Source organism: Ranitomeya variabilis, chromosome 4, assembly GCF_051348905.1.
Source record: "Ranitomeya variabilis isolate aRanVar5 chromosome 4, aRanVar5.hap1, whole genome shotgun sequence".
NCBI lineage: Eukaryota > Metazoa > Chordata > Amphibia > Anura > Dendrobatidae > Ranitomeya > Ranitomeya variabilis.
Genome location: NC_135235.1, coordinates 504,664,983 through 504,679,001, shown reverse-complemented (window position 1 = coordinate 504,679,001; position 14,019 = coordinate 504,664,983). Strand labels below are relative to the sequence as shown.

General features: G+C 45.2%; 1 protein-coding gene across 1 annotated transcript; it reads left to right on the top strand.

Moving 5' to 3' along the window:
• The first annotated feature begins 477 nt into the window (after positions 1–477).
• LOC143769070 (glucose-6-phosphatase catalytic subunit 1-like) lies at positions 478–13,258 on the top strand. The gene is made up of 5 exons (XM_077257656.1): positions 478–757; positions 1,852–1,961; positions 10,674–10,773; positions 11,784–11,899; positions 12,142–13,258. Exons 1-5 carry the CDS (start codon positions 528–530, stop codon positions 12,651–12,653), a joined length of 1,068 nt encoding a protein of 355 aa, XP_077113771.1. The 5' UTR covers positions 478–527; the 3' UTR covers positions 12,654–13,258.
• Positions 13,259–14,019: the final 761 nt, after the last annotated feature.

Below are 14,019 nucleotides of genomic sequence, written 5' to 3'. Positions count from 1 at the left end.
AGCGCCCGGGACACGGACCGGGTAGCTTCCACCGTGACCACCCCTTCAACTGCAACCGGACCCTGTGCCGAGTACCCCAGGCCTTGGCGGGCGACTCAGAGTCAATACCATTATGGGTACAGCAATATCAGAAATTTAGGTGTGTCAGCAAACAAGTGGGACAATTACAGGTAGCGATTTCCTTTGATAAGCAATTGTTTGCTAGATAATCTCAAAGTCCCATCCTCTGAATGGTTCATCTGACAAATACGAATGCCATAACACATAAGCAGGTTTAGAACAACAGGGCCATATCTAAGCAGAGAGGAACAGCATGCTAATAATTGATTAGGAACAAGGCAGTGAATGGTCAAAATGAGAAGATATGTTGGAAAATGGAGTGATGAAATGTTTGTTTGAGGTCTCTTGTTTGAAGAGTTGGTTGGGAGGGAGGCATTGGAAAGAGGCTATATAAGCCTGGTGACAAAGATGTACTTTGGTTTGTCCCAGATAAAAAAAACACAGTGTGCTAGGGAGAAGTCTGTAGGATGGAGGTGAGCATGGACTTACTTCATGCTACAGGAATCTCCATAGTTAGCTATCTGCAGGAGAATTTCATGACTTTCCAAGAGTGGTTTGTATTTGTCTCACATGCAGCTGATCTTAGAAATACCTTCCATATCTTCTTTCCAATATGGTTCCATCTGTGTGAATCTGTGGGTGTCAAACTTGTATGGGTGGCTGTGGTTGGCGACTGGCTCAACCTTGTCTTCAAATGGTAAGTACTCAACTGCAACAACACTTCCATTCTAGAATATCCCCAACATACAATAAACTAGATATTAGTTTGCTAGCTTTATTTTAGCACTGTCATTATGGGTTAGATCAATAGATTTATATGTTATAGACATTATGGATACTAAAGGGGCTCTCCAGGGCCACCAATGAAACAGCTCTGGTGCTTTGCATCCTCTTCATAAATTACTTTGTAATCCTGCTTGACTTTATGACATCTGCCATTGACAATGAACTTGATCATATCTGGATCTGTCCACGTGCTCCCTGCAGAGAACATGTGGTGACTTCCCACGTTCATGTACTCAGGGAATAAGCTAAGCACTCTTCCAGAGACTGCTGACAAAGGGGATCCATAAATAGTTACTAAACAGAATTAATGGGGCAAGCATAATATTGTTATTTAGTTCCAAGAATAGAAATGAACACCCTCTCTTTCCACCTCATCATCAAAATCTCTTGGCGCAAGCAGTATTTCACAAATACAGTAAATATATATATATATATATATAATATATATAATATAATATATAATATATATATAATATATATAATATATATATAATATATAATATATAATATAATATATATATAATATATTATATATTATATATATATATATATAATATATATATATATATATATATATATATATATATATATTATATAATATTATATATAATATATAATATATATATATAATTTCTGTACAATTATATCTATTAGACCAACATTTAACTGGAATGTGCTTGTAGTGTAAACTTTAGATTTACAGATTAAGATTTTCACTAATGTTTTCTGAGACTTATTTTCTCTGCCTTTCAGTATGTTCAATGCCTGGTAATGATGGATCTCTTATAGGTTCATAACTAGAAGTACTAGCTATCAAGTGTATAGAGTAGAATAGAAATAATCTTCAACACTAGAAACAGCTAAAAACACACAATTTTTTAACTTTATCTTTTAAGAAAAAAAATGGAGCCATAATCAATGCTGGCATACTCTGGCTTAATGTCCATCAGCTATAACTGAGGAAAGGAGAGTGATTAATAAAATGTCTGAAATATTTTACTACAGGATCCTTTTCGGACAAAGGCCTTACTGGTGGGTACATGAGACATCTTATTATGGCAATGCTTCGTCTCCAGAAATTATACAGTTCCCTGTAACCTGCGAAACTGGACCAGGTAAGAACTCTATCTATAAGGGATAGGAGTTTTCCAGTTTTTATTGTGCCAGGTTTGCCCAGATGTATCCTATGTTGGCATATGGATGGTTTGTCAACAGTAGAGGTAGTCCGCTTATTAATTAAACCCTTAGGCTACGTCCCCACGGTCAGGAATCGGCAGCGCTTTGGACGCATCACATGTCCGCTCCGTCCAAAGCGCTGCCGGCTTTTGAACGCAGGTGATTCGTCATGTGTTCATTGAACCGTGCAGAGTCATCGCGTCCAATATACTGCACGGGTGAAATTTATCTTACAGAGACTCAAATCTCCGCAAGATAAATTGCAGTCTAGAAAGACGTGCCACATGTCCGGCTCTGCAGGTAAGCCGCAGGAGTTAATGCACGCATAGTGGGCATGGGATTTCTTGAAATCCCATTCACTATGCTGTAACATCTGAACACTGCGGATGTACACAGCGTCCAACTCGCAGCATTTACTGACCGTGGGAACATACCCTAATTCAGATATTCCTAAAACAAGTGCCCTGAGCTCCTACTACTTAAAAATACTAGCACAATCAGCGCCAAACTCAAGTAAAGACACCCATACACATTAGACTAATAGAAAGTCCAAGAATCCAGCACTCAATTTGGTGAATTTATTTACAACGTAAGGAAAGTGCACAAAATGTTTTGGTCCTTAGACCTTCATCAGTGAGGCTATGGCAGCCCTCAGGGTGGCGACACCTGTCGCTACAGTGACCTGATGGTCATAGCCTCACTTTTTCTCCAGGCACAAGCTTATGCTTGAAACAAAAAGAGCCCGATACGCATATGCTATTTGTTTTGAATCTCTGAGAATCTTATTGAACCAATTAGTGTATAAGGTCCAAAACATTTTGTTCACTTTCCTTACGTTGTAAATAAATTCACCAACTTGAGTGCTGGGTTCTTGGACTTTCTATATGTAATGGGTTGGGACTCTATCCGTGCACATAGAAACAATGCAGGAGTGCCGTTCTTCTTCCACAGTACACATTAGACTAATGTCGGCCGAACCCGGTGATATTGATGGGTTTGGCCAACAGTCTAATGTGCATGGGAATGCCAGTCGATTGATGAATGGGAGAAAAATCAATTGTACATGACTGTCAGCCAAACTATAGGCCGAAGTACTGTTCAGCCAACAGCCATCTAAAGTGAATGGCCGGCTTAACACGGTTATGCCAAGTGCAAATGATCTCTCTTGTAGAACAAAAAACCTATATTACAAATACCACCTACAGGGGTGGCGAACCTCTGGCCCGTGGGCTGCATGCGGCCCGTGGTGACTTTTCATGTGGCCCACAGGCAGGTTCCCGGAGTCCCCAATGCTAAGGTGACACCCGTATCCTGCCGGCTGCCGGTCCTTTAACCCCGAAGTGCACGGCACGCAGCATTCATTATAGAACGCTGCCTACTCTGCACATGAAAGATGACGTCACCGGGGTGGGTGGGGTTAGCGCCCAATGCTCTCCTGTCCTGGAAGAGGAGCTGCTGCTGAGTCCAGAGCAGCTCTGTGCTATTCTACTGGTGATATGTGCACCCTGTGATCTATGTGCCCCCCATGATCTCTGTGCCCTCCAGCTATGTACCCCATGTGATCTTTTTGCCCCTGTGATCTTTGTGCCTCCCAGCTATGTGCCCCATGTGATCTTTTGCCCCCTGTGATCTGTGCCCCCCATCTATATGCCACTCTGTGATCTTTGTGCCTTTCAGCTATGTGCCCCATGTGATCTGTGCCCCCCTGTGATCTCTGTGGACCCAACTATGTGCCCCCTCCGTGATCTCTGTGCCCCATAGCTATATGTCCCCCTGTGATCCCTGTTCCAACAGCTATGCCCCCTCTGATTTCTGTGCCCTCCATCTATATGCCTCATATGCCCCCTGTGCCCTCCAGATATGTGCCCCCTGTGATCTGTGCCCCCCCAGCTATCTGTACCCCTGTGATATCTTTGGCTCCCAGCTTTGTGCCCCCTGTGATCTATGTGCCCCATTATCCCTGTGCCCCCCTGCTATGTACCCCCTTTGATATTTGTGCTCCCATGTGATCTCTGTGCCCCCTGTGATCTCTGTCCCCTCCAGCTATGTGGCCCTCGGTGATCTATGAGCCCCCACCTCAGTGATCTATGTGCCTCCCTGGCGATGCCTGTCCCCCCAGTGCTGTATATCTCACCCCCAGTGCTGTATATCCCCCATGGCTGCATGTGCCCCCAAGTGATGTGTATATTCCCCAGTGTTGCATTTACCCCAAAAGTGCTGTATATCCCCTCAGTGCTGTATGTGACCCCACCAGTGATGTATATTCCCCCCAGGGACATATATACCCCCAGTGTTGTCTGTGCTTCCTAGTGATGTATATAGCCCCTCAGTGATGTCTATTCCCCTCAGCCTCCCTGGTGATGAATATGTCCTAGTGTAGCGCCCCCACTGCCGCAGGGCCGAGGGGTACCCGGTACCGGGCCTGAGTGAGTCTCTGCTCTGGGGTTGTCACGGTGGCTAGGCCCAGTCCGTGACCCTGCCGAGGGGCGCACAGTGAAAGATAGATATGGATGGTGGTGGTGAGGCTGTAGTGGTGCGGTGCAGTAAATAACGAGGACACCAGGTTGCAGTCTCTTTACCTCTTTACTGAAGATCTCTGGGTCCTCAGTCCGGAACACGGTTCACCAGGCTGCGCAAGTCCGGCCGGTCCAATGGCACCTCCAGAGTTCTCTTCACAGGTGGAAATCTGTGCCTTCCTTCTAGCGCTATGTGTTGTGGTCCTTCCCTGCTGTGCTTACAGAAAGTCCCCCACAACTGTTGTGTCTGTTTCTTAAGTTCCCTCACAACTCGATTAGATGATGTTCTGCTAATCCTCCGTCCCTCCCTGTTGTTCTGGTTGGGACGGCACCCGTTTGACGGGTAGGCTCGGAGCTCTTCCGGGACCCTAGAGTCGCCCCTCTCCACAAGTTGCCCCCCAAGACTGCATAGGTGATTAAAGTTAGACAGCCCGCCTTAGACTGACTGTCCTGCCGCTGTTTGGAGTATTGCTTGAAGCTGAATGTTATGATACTCCCTCGGCGTTCCGGTCACCGGTAGTGCGCCTCAGTAGGATGTTGCTTCGGTCTTACAGCACGACTCCTACTGGTATTTCTCCTTTTGCGTGATCTCGTTTCTCACTCAGCACAATCTATCTCTCTTCTAATCCTTCCTTGGGCACCGCCGCTACCCGGAGCAGGCACGGTCCCGTTACGTTCGTTCAAGTTGCCAAGCCTCTGTCAGGATCCCACCCCTGACAGAGACCCTACTGTATCTTCCCCCTACAACACCCTCTGCCACCAGGTGTTGCCTGGTTCCAACCCAGTCAGCTTTCCGATCTAACTTCCTGCCTGACCCCCAGTTTACCCACTATGGTGGGGAGTGGCCTAGTGAATAGAACCCTTAGCTCCCCCCGGAGGCCCGACTGTGAAATGTATTGGTGTCTGTGATACCTGATCAGATGAACTCCTTCAGTGCCATCAGACGCACCATAGCTCCCCATAGTGGCGGAGCCACAGTACTGCAACGACCAGGACTCTGGGGCGCTGCACTCCCCCCTGGTTAAACACAGTACTCCGGGACTGAGAAGAAAACAACAATACAAGTCAGCAAAAAGACATACAGTTTTGATGAGTGCAATAACAATAAGTATACTTAAACAGAGCTTCCCTTTATGGGAGGTGAGGACACTTGAACGTTACAAACATGGTTAGATATCATAGCAACATGCTATAAATAACTTTTCTTACCCAACCGGGTATTCTACTAAGTGCAAAATTGTTGAACAATAATTTAACATTGCCTTTAAGGACATACACTCTGAATCCACTAAAGACTTTCCTATAATCACATTATAAGGTAATTTAACTTTTCCATTCTCCTTCTTTAAATCTGCAGGACCGCCTGTCCTAACGGCACCAGACCTACTGCCTCTCCTTTCTATGCAGGACCGCCCCGTTCAGCCCGGGCCTACTGCCTTTTCCACTACTATACACAGTATAGAGCATAACATTACTTTCAGTTTAAGAGCACTGAGCCATCTCTACATGACTCCTATGAGGACTCAGGGTTTACCTTCTATCCTAATTATCTATCAACGTTATCAACCATTTCCTTTATATAACATCAAACCTTCTCATTATCTTTCTCACTAACATGCATGCTGGACACCACGTCTACCCCTACGGGCCCACTGCATCCTTCTGCTATCTTTCACTTTTTCTTTTCAGAGAACATCATCAGCATTTCTTCACAATTAACTAGTTGAATACATATAACTTACTCATGTAAACATTATCATCACTTTCTTTCGTCAAAACATTATTGCTACCTGTCTTAAAGCAATATCATCGTTTAAGTGCGACAAATGAACATCCCCTTTAAGAGGGGAACAAGTCTCTATGAGGTAGCATATCTTCTCAAGCTACCAGTCCGTACTCAGCAAAGGTTCCAGTGTGGTATCTTCACAAAGAGTCCTTCTTTAAGTAAAACCAGTAGGGAGCACCTTTAATAAGGTGCAAACTATGTACAAAAAGTTCGTATCATGCACTGTTCATGATTTCAGCAGTTCTTTTCAACTAAAAACTTTGTGCAAAAACTTTGGAAAAACAAACAAAAACAAAACAATAGGGATCCCAGGTCAACAGAAGGATCCCCTTAAGAGTTAACCCTGGACGGGTTTTAGCAGCAACATAAGAGAACTGTAACTATTTACATATATAAAGCATTATGCTTACTCGTTCTTCGGTAGAGAAGGTGGTTTCCTTCCGGGCCTCACCAGGCCAACGGGTCGTGCTGCCGATCCAGGGAGTGGTTCCGGTCCTAGTAACGACAGAATCCCTCGCCGCGACGCTCTTTTCGCTGAGGATCCGGCACGCCCCCAAGGTACATGGTGGGTCCGGGTTCCCCGCTGCTCCGCAGGGTCAGGTCCCGTTGCCTTTTCGGCGGGAGGTCCATCTGCAGACGTTGCAGCGGTGGCCTGAAGTGCGACGCACCGCTGGACACCCCGCGCCATCCAGCCAGCTTCGCCTGTTGCTCTCCTCCACCTGGTGTAGGTCACAGCATCACCTGGCTCCAGGTCACGAGGGAATCTTCCTCCGCAGGGCTCCACCTCCTCCCGGTCCACGTGGACTTGTAGCGGCTCTCCGATCTCCTGTATAACCCCGCGTCCATGTCGGGGGTTGAAGGAGACCACTACACCCCAGTGGGACGAGGGGACCTCTGTAACGGTGGTCAGATCCACCTGGGTTGCCGGTTGTGATCGGTCTCGCCATGCAGCCACCAAGCGCCGCAGGTGTTCGGCCTCTGGCATGATCTTCAGGCCCTGCGTCTGCAGCGCACTTTCAGCCGCGGCCGGGTTGGGAGGAGCAGGGGACACTGGAGACAAGCGGACCTCCGTGGGCTGGCCCAGCCGAACGAGCACACGGGCATCAGCCTCCAAGCGGCGTGCTATCCGGCAGGCCTCGGCTGCAGCTACACACTCCTCAGACGGTGGCAAGGGGGGTCGGCCCATCGGTGGCTCCGTGAGGGTCAGTCCCCGCAACGTTGGCGCGTCTGGGGCTATGTCGAGTGGCGCAACCTCAGGCTGGATCGGGTCAGTCCCACGCGGTGTTCTCGGTGTCGTCATCTTTTCTCCTTCTCCAGTGTCCTCTTCCCGCGGTCTCTTTCGTGGGCGGCCCCGTCTCCATGGTCTCCACCCTCCAAACAGGATCAGGAGGCGGACCTCAGCTGTTGACGGACACGTCCTCAGGACACAGAAATATTTAGACTGGGCGGCCATTGTTGTTCGCGCTCTCCAGCTTGCCTACGCCCACTCCACGCCCCTTTTCTTCTCCTGCACTCTCCTCAGCGCTATAATGGCGGCGGATTTTGGCAGTAAATGGCACAGCACAGTCTTTGTAATAAAGTACAGCCCAAGCACAACAAAACACAGTTCCGAGGCACACATGACCCGATTCTTCAGGCTTAAGTAAATCCTGTTCGTGACGCCAAGTTGTAGCGCCCCCACTGCCGCAGGGCCGAGGGGTACCCGGTACCGGGCCTGAGTGAGTCTCTGCTCTGGGGTTGTCACGGTGGCTAGGCCCAGTCCGTGACCCTGCCGAGGGGCGCACAGTGAAAGATAGATATGGATGGTGGTGGGGAGGCTGTAGTGGTGCGGTGCAGTAAATAACGAGGACACCAGGTTGCAGTCTCTTTACCTCTTTACTGAAGATCTCTGGGTCCTCAGTCCGGAACACGGTTCACCAGGCTGCGCAAGTCCGGCCGGTCCAATGGCACCTCCAGAGTTCTCTTCACAGGTGGAAATCTGTGCCTTCCTTCTAGCGCTGTGTGTTGTGGTCCTTCCCTGCTGTGCTTACAGAAAGTCCCCCACAACTGTTGTGTCTGTTTCTTAAGTTCCCTCACAACTCGATTAGATGATGTTCTGCTAATCCTCCGTCCCTCCCTGTTGTTCTGGTTGGGACGGCACCCGTTTGACGGGTAGGCTCGGAGCTCTTCCGGGACCCTAGAGTCGCCCCTCTCCACAAGTTGCCCCCCAAGACTGCATAGGTGATTAAAGTTAGACAGCCCGCCTTAGACTGACTGTCCTGCCGCTGTTTGGAGTATTGCTTGAAGCTGAATGTTATGATACTCCCTCGGCGTTCCGGCCACCGGTAGTGCGCCTCAGTAGGATGTTGCTTCGGTCTTACAGCACGACTCCTACTGGTATTTCTCCTTTTGCGTGATCTCGTTTCTCACTCAGCACAATCTATCTCTCTTCTAATCCTTCCTTGGGCACCGCCGCTACCCGGAGCAGGCACGGTCCCGTTACGTTCGTTCAAGTTGCCAAGCCTCTGTCAGGATCCCACCCCTGACAGAGACCCTACTGTATCTTCCCCCTACAACACCCTCTGCCACCAGGTGTTGCCTGGTTCCAACCCAGTCAGCTTTCTGATCTAACTTCCTGCCTGACCCCCAGTTTACCCACTATGGTGGGGAGTGGCCTAGTGAATAGGACCCTTAGCTCCCCCCGGAGGCCCGACTGTAAAATGTATTGGTGTCTGTGATACCTGATCAGATGAACTCCTTCAGTGCCATCAGACGCACCATAGCTCCCCATAGTGGCGGAGCCACAGTACTGCAACGACCAGGACTCTGGGGCGCTGCACTAGCATGCCCCCCCAGCCCCTCCTGTAATTTATATGCCGCCAGAGTCTCCTGTGATGCATATATAGCAGTCTCAATGTTTCCTATGTGATGTATATACAGCAGTCCCATTGTCTCCTGTGTGATGTATAGACAGCAGTCCCAGCGTCTCCTGTGTGATGTATACTGTATACAACAGTCCCTGTGTCTCCTATGTGATGTATATACAGCTGTCTCAGCGTCCTCTATGTGATATAGATACAGCAGTCTCAGCGTCTCCTGTGCGATGTATATACAGCAGTCCCAGCGTCTTCTATGTGGTGTATATACAGCTGTCTCAGCATCTCCTATGTGATGTATATACAGTAGTCCCAGCGTCTCCTATGTGATGTATATACAGTAGTCCCAGCGTCTCCCATGTGATGTATATGACTTATAAAACTTATGACAAAAAGTTGACTGCTCTCCTGGCTGACACAAACCTGGAAAAGCAGCTGTGAGAAGCAACATGATCAGTATCACCTAACATCACAGCTGCACCAAAGAGAAGTAGCTACAGTCATCACATTAAGGGTGAGTTACCGTAATTAATTGTTCGACTAAATATACTGGGGTAATTTTCAAGGTGATCATTTTTGTGTGGCTCCCGAATGATGGTAGAAATTTCCACATGGCCCCTGACTAGAAAAAGGTTCCCCACCCCTGACCTAGAAGAAAAAACATGACAAAGGCTTGTTAAAGTGAATTTATAGAGACAGAGGCCCCTATTCCAGTGATATATCACTTACTGACCTGCATGCTGTTTTATCAGCAGGAGATTGTCAATGAGGACTAGTAATCCTGCTGTCATGTAGTCGTCCATATTCATAAGCTCTGTATAATACTGCTTCCACCACTGATTAGCTGCTTTCTGACTATGCACAGTACACAGACAGCTGCCAATCAGTGGTGTGGGCGGGGTTATATAGAGCTCAGAATTCAGAGAACTGGTACTTATGCAGACCACCTAAAATAGTGATTGTCTCAAAACTGAAGCAAGCAATCTAGTAATGACATATTGCTGAAATCAAGGTTTCCGCCCTTTCATCATGCTGCTCTAAAATGGAGTAGCAAAAAGTTGGTGATATATTACCTTTAAAGAGTCTGATATTGAATTATGCTTCCTCTCCTCCTAGGTGTTAATTAGTAACAGAGATCCTTTGTTCTATGAGAAAGCCAATTTGCATAAGTTTCTCCAATGGGTTATTGACACTATGACTCCATACTCAACTGGTCTTTTCAAGGAGAACCAGTACTTCAACAAAGCATGTTATACCAGAGAAACTAACACAAAATGATTGCAATATTTATCGATTATTGAAAACTTTGTTTCCTTTTTGCAGTTTTTCAGTATAGCTGACCACTGAAAAACTAGTGGAAACTCTACACAAAACATTCTCATACGTGTATTTATAAAAACGTTATGTCAGAATCCACCAGCGTCTTAAGATATAAGCCCTTTCTTTGGATTAGAATGGCATCCTAAGCATTTCCTGCTTTCTCTCTAATCACAGGAAGTCCATCAGGGCATGCTATGGGCTCCTCATCAGTGTACTATGTAATGACATGTGCTGCGCTGTCTCTTCTGCAAAATCACGCCACCTTCAAAAAACGGTGAGTGATGAGAAAACTTTGGCTGAACTTATCGCTTTGCGAGATATAAACAGTTCTTCGACTCACCTAATAAATGTCTTCCTCACATTGCAGGCTTACAGCATAAGTCTTTCTTCAAACACTGTGGCAGGAGAGAACTTTCCAGAAGTAATATTAACATCATCATTAAATTATCATGTGAACTTCTGCTAAACAAACCTACATTTAATTAGAGCCAATTTTTAGGTTTGGTTTAGATCCACAATTAAAAATATGAACCATTTTATTGTGATCGCAGAGTACCCTCAATGCTCAGCTTAGCTTTGGGCAAGTGTTCTTTACTGCAGGGGAATTGAAGTATTACTAAATTGGCGTGAATCGATTTGCCCAACCCAGTCCATGGGCCACAATAGTAATCTCTGACCTCTAGACAGGAGCCGTGACATGAAAACCACCTCTTACCTGGCAACATGCATAGTTCTTTTGATTAGCCAGCCTGGCACGACAGTGTGAAGAATACATGTGATGTATCGCCAGACTAGCTAATCAAAAGAAGATTTGCAGATGTGGTTAAGTAAGAGGTAATACTCATGGCTCCCATGCAACAGAGTTTGCTGTTGTGGCCGATGGACCAGCTTGATCGAATTTGTTCGGACAAACTCTACTCAACAAACACACTTTGTAACTATCATCTACCCTTGCAAGTAGATAAGAGCCTAAAGACAGAAACACCCTCTTACTCTTCACTATTTTAAAAATAGTTTTTCCAAGCGAGATTACCTTTTAAATGAGTTGGGCCCTATTCCAAGTAGCAGCTTGCCATATGCTTAAATTTTGGTCTGCTTTACTATTTACACTCAGACTTACCGAGTTGCTTCCATGTTAAACAAGATAATGAATCTACTCTTTAGCGTTATCAGTGTTGCCCAAATTTTGTGGTGGGTCCAAAATATGTTTAGTACTGTCTGATGTGATTGTTTTTTTGGTCTATAGGCATATACACTGATAATCTTGCTTCAACTCTATATTAGGTGTCAACGTTGGGCCTTGTGGGCTTTCTTTTGGATAGTCCAAATCAATGTTTGCCTATCTAGAGTGTTTGTGGCTGCACATTTTCCCCATCAGGTCATTGCAGGTGTTATTTCAGGTATGTAAAGACTTTTATATTGGAAAACATGTTTTAAATTTATGTTTGAAAAATCTTACATTTTGGACCCAACATAAGGTATGTATGAATGGGTTGTATAACATTTACAATTCGACGATGATGCAAGAGTATTTTTTTCAATGTTTACTCACACATACCAAGCATTTTTTGGATCATATTAATGGTATTCCAGCTATTGACCCTATCCGTTAATAAATATTATTTGTTGGTTTTGTTTCCAGGAATTGTGGTGGCCAAAGTATTTAATCACCTACAAATTATATACAACGTCAGCTTGAAAAAGTACTGTTATACCACTCTTTTCCTCTTCTCATTTGCATTGGGCTTCTACTTGTTACTCAAGCTTTTTGATGTTGACCTTTTGTGGACCCTTGACAAAGCATCACATTGGTGTTCCAAGCAAGAGTGGATTCATATGGACTCTACACCATTTGCCGGCCTGATAAGGAATCTAGGTATTTTCCTTGGCTTAGGACTAGCCTTAGACTCTCAGATGTACAAGTGCAGTTATAAGGAGAAACAAGGAACTGACTTTATGTTCCGTCTCAGCTCCATCTTCACTTCTCTAGTTGTTCTTCACGTCTTTGACTCCTTTGAACTTCCATCTGATGTGGAGATGGTCTTCTATGTTCTATCATTCTTGAAGAGTATAGCTGTTCCTTTAACCACTGTAGGAATTGTTCCTTACTGTGTCTCACTTGTATTAAGAGGCCAAGATAAGAAGGTGTTGTGAAGCAAAGTTTTAGGAACCTACTCGATAAGAAATTTATTTTAAGCCATCCCATCCGTTCACAATATTGAAATATTGAGCAATGGGTGATATGATTATGTGTAAATGTTTTAGTATGTTTTAGACGTGTTTCCCAGGTTTTGAAGATCTGTGTATCTATCACTCATCGTATGGAAAGCATGATATGGATAAGATCTGGCTGCAGCCTTCTAGCTCGTCATCACTCTTCCTTAATGTTTAGACAATGCTGTTATACAAAAGTGTAATTCGTGTTTGGTTGATGAAAAGCATACAGGCCTCCTCCTCCTCCCAATATCAACTGTTAAAGAGACATTACTCAAAATATGTTTGTCTTTAAGAGTACTTTATGAGCAAAAATAACTGAGCTTTTTTTTCCCCAGAAACGGCAACGCTTTTGTATATGTGGGCAGTATTGTAACTCTGACCCATTTGCTCGGCGAAGGCTGAGCCGTAATAGCACATGCACCTCATAGACAGGAATAGCACTGTTACAATGAAAATTCAGATATGTAAAAGTACATTAAAATAAATTAACGCTTTATATGGTGTATGAATGTGCCTATTATACTCCTTAATATTGAAAGTGCAAGAAAAAATCATGGAAATATGGAAATCAAAATGAAGATACACATGTTAATGATGAAAAAAAGCCATCAAAAATGTCTAAACATTTCGATTTATTCAACATTGAATTTGAGTGTGACGTGCAGAAATATATGTGTTTACACGTCTTGTCATGCTATCAAAGGGGTTACTACTGGTTGTCTGAGGAACTTTTCATCATGCTGAATGCACTTGGGCAAGCAAATCATCATGATCCGCTGCTGCCAGCATCCTATGCAAATGCAGACCAATGACATCCCAGATGTGTTGCACAGTAGACAAGTCCAGAAAGCTGCGGGCCACGGTAGCATGTTTAGGCCATGCAGGCTGCTCACTGGTTCTTCTGGTTCCACAACAAAAGCAATATAACACTGAGCTGTTAATGTACCTGTATTGCAGACTAGAGTGGTCTAGCTATTGTACCATAATCTTAGGAGTAGGACCAGTGTGACATTCCCTTATGAATGCATCTTCAAGGAGTTGCACGTGTTGTCTTACTAGATTTGAAGCCTGTGCCAATGATTCCATGACTGATTTATTCTGTATTTAAAGTGAAATTGGACATCACATAACAAGTCTAAAACATCAGTGTCTACAGAAACCATCAGAAGTCATATTCATGACATTGGACTATGATCCAGATGTCCAGTTACAGTTGTTCCACTGACCTTAAGTCACCACTCTCAAAGCCTATAATGGTGAAGAGCAACATGGCAAAGGAGGCTGGAATGAAGGTCTATTATCA

What these genes read in the sequence shown, in the direction of transcription:
- LOC143769070 (XM_077257656.1), top strand. Translation starts at nt 528, where the DNA reads ATGGAGGTGAGCATGGACTTACTTCATGCTACAGGAATCTCCATAGTT. An exon ending in CACGCCACCTTCAAAAAACG is followed by an intron (nt 10,774 to 11,783) that starts GTGAGTGATGAG and finishes ACTCTATATTAG; the next exon opens with GTGTCAACGTTGGGCCTTGT. An exon ending in CATTGCAGGTGTTATTTCAG is followed by an intron (nt 11,900 to 12,141) that starts GTATGTAAAGAC and finishes TTTTGTTTCCAG; the next exon opens with GAATTGTGGTGGCCAAAGTA.